The 6,723-nt window shown below is 39.3% G+C and overlaps 1 protein-coding gene across 1 annotated transcript; it reads left to right on the top strand.

Annotated features, from left to right (window-relative positions):
- The first annotated feature begins 4,227 nt into the window (after window positions 1-4,227).
- Window positions 4,228-6,351, top strand: LOC135222247 (uncharacterized). Its single transcript, XM_064260366.1, has 3 exons — window positions 4,228-4,504; window positions 4,927-5,128; window positions 5,506-6,351. The coding sequence occupies exons 1-3, from the start codon at window positions 4,310-4,312 to the stop codon at window positions 5,904-5,906; spliced, it is 798 nt and encodes a 265-aa protein (XP_064116436.1). The 5' UTR covers window positions 4,228-4,309; the 3' UTR covers window positions 5,907-6,351.
- Window positions 6,352-6,723: the final 372 nt, after the last annotated feature.

Below are 6,723 nucleotides of genomic sequence, written 5' to 3' on the forward strand. Positions count from 1 at the left end.
CAGAAGTGAAAAAAAAGAAGAAAAACCGAATTACCCGTAGCTGTATTCCACCCTGACATTATTCCAGTAACGAATTTTTGCGTAATCAGTACCATATATTTCACGGGACTCGGAGTTTATATATGATCGAGCAATGTTACAATTTTTACGTTTTATAAAACTTGGCTCATTAAAAAAATATGGAGGTCTCGTAAAATAGCACCAGTTATGATAGTCATGCAATAATAGTGCGATTAGTTCCCATAATCTTGTGAGCCAAACGCAATTACGGTTAAGAGACTCCAGAGTAATCCTGAGGCAGGGAACATACATTGATTTATCCAGACACCGATTATTGTCTTTAATAACAATTTTGCTTACCATTCGCTTCAATTAAATTGTCAACGTACTCTTAATTGCTTAAGTTTCCCATTACTATAATTCCGTTTTCTTCATTCCCATTCAAATATACAGAGAGAATTATATTCCAAGACTAAAATAAAACCACCTTTTTACTTGCCACGCTTTTTAACGTCCTGCCTAAAGAGCTAACGCGTTAGGTTCGTGATACATTTATCTCTGTATTCACAAATATAAAGATAACGTTTTAATCTGAAAGTAACTACCAGGTAGTAATATCGATCTACAGAGATAGTAATAGATATGCGTTACCTCCTTTACGTCAGTCATACCTTAAACGAAGTGGATATTTTGCCGTGTCAAGGCAGGCTACGTAGTATCTGACTATTTAACCGACGTTTCCGGTGCACTTGCACAGTCGATTATCTATTGTCGAGGATGACGTAATCACGAATGTATCCGAAGTGTTTCACATCATTTAAAGCCAGTGTAAGGACAACGCTTTATCTGCAAATCCCTTGTACATATTCCTACAATCGCGTTGTTCTTACTTCCATCCGAGAGAGCGTTCAGTGGGCTTTCCGCCAATGTATATATCATGTAACATTGTATTTTGTATACTTTTATATTCATAATTATATACCTCCTAAGAAACACACGTCGGCTGTCGCCGACCCATTTTTTACTCTCTCACGGGTCGGACACCACATTTCCGCCCGCACGTTGTATATATGAATTTCCCTTACCGATTATAAAGATACGGGCTGCTGTAATGGGAAAAATATTACTTTAATTATTAGTGATTTATTTAGGAATTGATTCATCATCCTCCTCTAATATCTTTACACTGCTGATTTAAAAGTGATTGGAACTGTGAAATGTTTTTGTTGTGGCCACGAGTGTGCCAGTGTGGCCAGTCCCTTGTTTTGTTTATCTTTCACTTTGAGTGTGGGAACGCTGCCCTGAATCTTTCGTCTGCAATTTGGTAACACTAGTCATTAGCAACACATGTAATAATCAGGAATGCTCTCGAAGGTGTGAGGACGTCATCCGGTCCACCCTTCATTCTGGCTATTTTACCAAGTTATTAATACAAATGATTATCTGTCCCTTGCAAGGTAAGCTTTTAAAGTTGTAATATTACCATTAGTTCATTGGTAGGAACAGATCACAATCATGTAAGAACAGTAGCAGACGAGAATTCAAGTGCAGAGTTGCCGGCCCAGTCAGACATGTTGTAATGCCTTAACGTGGAAAATTTTCATTGTCGTGAAGGATACTTCGCGTTCATAAGTTGTCATGAAATTTTGCTGTGTTAGTTTGATTTGTAACTTAGCGTTTGATAGGGTTGTAAAACGTTAAAGTAGTCATAAGAGTTTTGTTTGTATACAATTTTTGCAAATACCAGTGCCAAAGGATACCACAAAAGGGAAATTTCCACTGCCGAGCATGATCTAGACTAGGCTATACAGTAATTTAAGAATGACCACCCTAGACTAATCCTGTTTGAATGAGGAATTATGACTATTTTTGATAAATATAGTTAAGCTATATGTATATAAATTCATGGAAAACTTAATTACATAGAACCTAGCCTGTACCCTCCTTAAACTAACCTAACTTTGTGGCCTATTGTAACCTAGTCAAAAATCAGCCATGTTTGATACTTATCCTATTATGAGAAAAGCAATTCCCATAATCTGTAGTTGATATATTTTTTTGAAGTCTCTCAATATAAAGAGTTATTTTTGTTGTTGTAGTTTTAAACTACACACTTGTATTGTTTTCTGGAAGTCAAAAATTAAATAAAATGAATATTTCCAGGGATCTAATCAAGGAATCTAGTCCAGAGATCTAGTCCAGGTGATCTAGTCCAGAAATCTAGTCCAGGAGTTCTGAGGACTAGGTAAATTAATCACGTCCAGGAGACTAGGCCTGGGAGAAATTTGGCATGATGTAATGAGTAATAAAGAAACAAGCTGAATACGAGGAATTTTCTTCAATACCCCTAAAATGGAAATCAGCACTTCAACTGCCTCCCAGTGGGAAGACATCACCTGGCCTCATCAGTAGTAAGACCCATACACACAAGGAATATCATGTAATAGCAGGTAGGAAAGGCCTACCCTATTTTCCAGGCAGCGTAAACGTTAGTCTTCATACCCACAGTGTCAACTATGACACAGTACCATTCTCCGACCTGTCTCTCCAGGCAAGAAGACTGACAAAAGTGTATATGTACAGTAGTATTCTTCTTCTCGTATCTTAATGTCATGGTGAGGGAAAAACCGCCAGCGACACTGCTCTTGAGCAAGAGCCCGTGCTGGCATAAAGCCAGCTTAATCTTAAACAACAACATTATAAAGTATACGGGCTGCTCTACGAGCAAGAGCCCGTGCTGGCACAAGGCCAGCTTAATCTCAAACATCATCATAAAGTCAGTACACTTCTACCTGCCTCTTTGTTCACACCCTCACACCGGTGACATTGTCATTTTGACTCGTAAGTACTATATACTGTAGTGTAAACGGTCCCCCTTTATTTCCTTTGTCTTTATGCAATCTCTGGTTCTGTAAGCAGACAAACTGGTTTTCATGATTCAACAAATATTTGATTAACCTGTTTGCTGACCTTGACTTTACGGAATGCAGTGAATTGGGACCCCTAGTAAATTGTAGGATTACCCAAATTTCAAATATTCAAGACAAATTTGTAAGGAAAGAGTACCATAATGAGTGGTGGTAAAGTCGAATACAGCCTGGTTTGTCGTCCTTCACATGAACGCAGAAGCCATATATAGTACGGTAGAAAATTATGTTAGCTTTACAGATCCATAAAGCTAACAATCTTCTACCGTGCCGCTCAAAACAAAACCAGAGAGATGCCCAACAATAAAATAAAAATCCCACACCTGGAGAGGATTAAGACTACATAGACTCATGCAAACTATAAATACCGCTTTTCTGTAACTTCTCATGCATCACCTGCCTGAAGAGAGAGAGACAGTTGTTCACTGAAATAAAGCATTAACTTTTTACAATGTGGCATTTCTATGGGCTCCTGTGAGAGAGAGAGAGAGAGAGAGAGAGAGAGAGAGATTCATGGTCATTAAAAGAGGTGTCGCAGCGTCTAGGTTATCGCCTCGTGTGGAAACTGAATTGAACTCGTATCTACACCAATAGTGACGTCACCTCTCTCTCTCTCTCTCTCCTCTCTCTCTCTCTCTCTCTCTCTCTTCTCGTAAGCCAGCAAAACCTCAACCTGTTTACCCTTCCCCTTTGCAACCAAATCGACAATTTTTCATACAAATGAGAGTATTAATGGAAAACTGAACGTACCGTGAAATTTGATGAGGCTATCTACCTTTAAGGACTGTCTGTCTGATTAATATCCACTGCTAAGGAAGATAATTAAAGGTTCAATGAAAAGAATTTGTAAACCATATAGGCACAGAGGTCTGGGCTAGTCTGTGGACGATACACGCAGAGGGAAGGGTAAGGATTAATGGAATATGAACAACCTATGTAAGGAAAGTTCAATTGTACAGCAAACAGCGTGCCAAAACCGTGAGAGAGAGAGAGAGAGTGAGGGGGGCGGGGGGTGTTGAAGAGTGAATCTCATGTAAAACATGACAGTGCGGTTAAGTTACTTTCATTTCGTTGAGACTCAAATTTGCCTTGTATAGTTTATTAAACACTGCGAAGGACTTAAGTCCCTTCTTGACAACATCGGACCCAATCGAACCCCATATGACCCAGTTAGATACAATCTAAATGTCTCTTCTCTAGGACTACTCATCTCTGAAGATGGATAGCCAATAACTTAAAATTTTTGTATAAAAACCTGGCTGAAAGCCATTTGTCTTGATATGTCAGACCGGGTCCTTTAACCCTTTAACGACCAGAGATCCCATTTGGGATCTTTAAAACAGCTACTTTCGGGTAGTCGTGGTGAACAAGTTTGAGCTTGTATGAAATTGACGCTTTGGCAACTCATAGCTACACTCCTCTGCTCTTCGAATCAACCAATCAGAAGCCACCAGGCCCTCGCACAAAGACTGGAGGGCCTTCGACAGACACCTCAGTCGTGCGCAAGTTGGAAAACAGTCAAGACGTGTCGCAGTAACCTCCAAGTTCCCCCCCCCCCCCCCAACTTCGTAATCATGGTAAGTACACAGTGACTGTGGGATAGTGAAGCCTAATGATATGCTTACCTTTTGATGTTGGTTTGAAGGGCTGTAGTGTTACTGACATGTCGTAGTGACTAAAAACAAAAGTATAGATCCCATACGGGATACTTCGGTCGTTCTTAGGCGGACCACGCTCATCCCATGAGGGATGTATCGGACCGTAACGGTTACAACGGCCAGCAGAATACGACGTCAAATAATTTTTTTTAGTGCTTGTTTTAGACATTTGTGAATAATTTTAACAATATTTCTAGATATAACAGTGATGCTTTATAGATGTTAGGCTCATGTGCATATAAATGATTACCTTACAAGGGATTGAATGATAGGTTTTTGTTAGGGAAAGTTACTTTTTTTTTCATTACATGATTTTAAAATAGTTTTTTTTATTTTTGCAGTTACAAAGCAGTATGTTTTCTGGGCAACGCAATGCTGCATTGGAGACTCAGGAACGTGTAACATGGGTAGCCCCTGACGACGCTGAATCAAGTGATATCGACATGAGCCCTTTGGACATTGACAGTGATGATGACGACCCTACGTACGTTCCTGACGAAGGCCTTACTCAGGACGGTGCCTTTGACCTTCCTAACTCTAGAGGTTATATGAGACATCCTTAGAGAGAGAGAGAGAGCAGAGAGGAGAGAAGAGACGAGAGAGAGAGAGAGAGAGAGAGGAAGGAGGACAGAGAGAGGAGAGAGAGAAAGAGAAATGTTGTTACAAACATTGTATTTAAATGTCTCGTTGTTATAATGGTATTTAAATTTGTTGCCCTTTAAATGGTTTGTAAACAATGGGTATTTTAAAAACTTATTTGTTTACTTGCATACTCACTGACATACACGTGCACACACATGCACACGCACATGCATACTCACTTGACATACACATGCACACACACATGCATGCACACACACACATGCATGCACACACGATTCATTTACTGTTTCACTAATGTTACTTTATTCTTGTTTCAGATCGCAAGGTCAATGTTGTCCCTCAAGCGATGCCTATGGAAGAGGAACCTGAGCCTAACCCTAAGAGGTCTCATGCTGATGAATGGAAGAAGGAAAACATTGATATCCATGCCCTGCCCGACTACATTCATCAGAAGCCTGGTGCCAGGAATTCTCTTGGCACCAGAGATTTTGCTTTGCCAAGAAGGGGCCAACAGGCAGTTTTGCAAAATATTGAGACACGCCAGAATGCCACTGCCCTACACATGCCAAAGCGTGTCACCATGAGGCAGACCTGCAAGTTCTGTTCTGGTGCAGGCCACATCCACAGTTCCCGCTGGATGTGTGAGGATTGCAAGGTTGCCCTTTGCCTTACTGAAGAAAGAAATTGTTTTGCTTTGTTCCATAAGATTTCTAAGTAAGTTGTTTGTTATGATAGTTGTTTATAGTGTTTTGTGTATTTTTTTACTATTTTTGTATTAGTTTTTTATAGAGTTTTCTGTATTTTTATACTATTTTTGTATCTAATGTATATTTATTTTTTATATTAATTAAATTGTAAAGCCATATAAGTGTTTCTATTATACATTGTGGAACAAAAAAAATGAATAAATAATAATAATCACATGATTTATGGGCAAATTAACAGTATTTATAAACTTGAAAAAGTTGCCCGCACGGCCCAATAGATCCCATACGGGATGAGCGTGGTCCGCCTAAGAGCGCCCGAGGCACCCATACGGGATACTTCATTGCATGCAATTATTTCGCTTACTTTGGAAATTTTGTAAAAGTACACAAGAGTAAAAAGGTCTTGTATTTACTAATACTACAACATACTAAGAGGATTTTTTAATGTTTCCCATAAAACCCAGGCAATAATTATGATACCAACTGAATAATAATTTGGATCCTAATTTAATGATAATTCAGATGCCAATAGAATGATAATATTTTACGCCAATTTAATGATAATTTTGACGACAATGGAATAATAATTTTGACGACAACGGAATGATAGTTTTGAGGCCAATTTACCAGTTTACCACTGGTGGGCGGTCAATTAAGGGGTTCACGGTAGGGAGGGATGGGGTACTGAATGACACCTGTAATGGGATGTGATCGTAGCTCGTTGCAAGATCGTAGCGAATATTGCAGGTCATAATAGAATCATGAAGTTGTGGGGATGTGATGCAATGGTCCAGCCAGAAGCTTGTAATTGCGTCAGCTCTATTTCTG

The sequence above is a fragment of the Macrobrachium nipponense genome, chromosome 3 (assembly GCF_015104395.2).
Source record: "Macrobrachium nipponense isolate FS-2020 chromosome 3, ASM1510439v2, whole genome shotgun sequence".
NCBI classification, from domain to species: Eukaryota; Metazoa; Arthropoda; class Malacostraca; order Decapoda; family Palaemonidae; genus Macrobrachium; species Macrobrachium nipponense.

What these genes read in the sequence shown, in the direction of transcription:
- LOC135222247 (XM_064260366.1), top strand. Translation starts at nt 4,310, where the DNA reads ATGAAATTGACGCTTTGGCAACTCATAGCTACACTCCTCTGCTCTTCG. An exon ending in CCCCCAACTTCGTAATCATG is followed by an intron (nt 4,505 to 4,926) that starts GTAAGTACACAG and finishes TTATTTTTGCAG; the next exon opens with TTACAAAGCAGTATGTTTTC. An exon ending in TGACCTTCCTAACTCTAGAG is followed by an intron (nt 5,129 to 5,505) that starts GTTATATGAGAC and finishes TTCTTGTTTCAG; the next exon opens with ATCGCAAGGTCAATGTTGTC.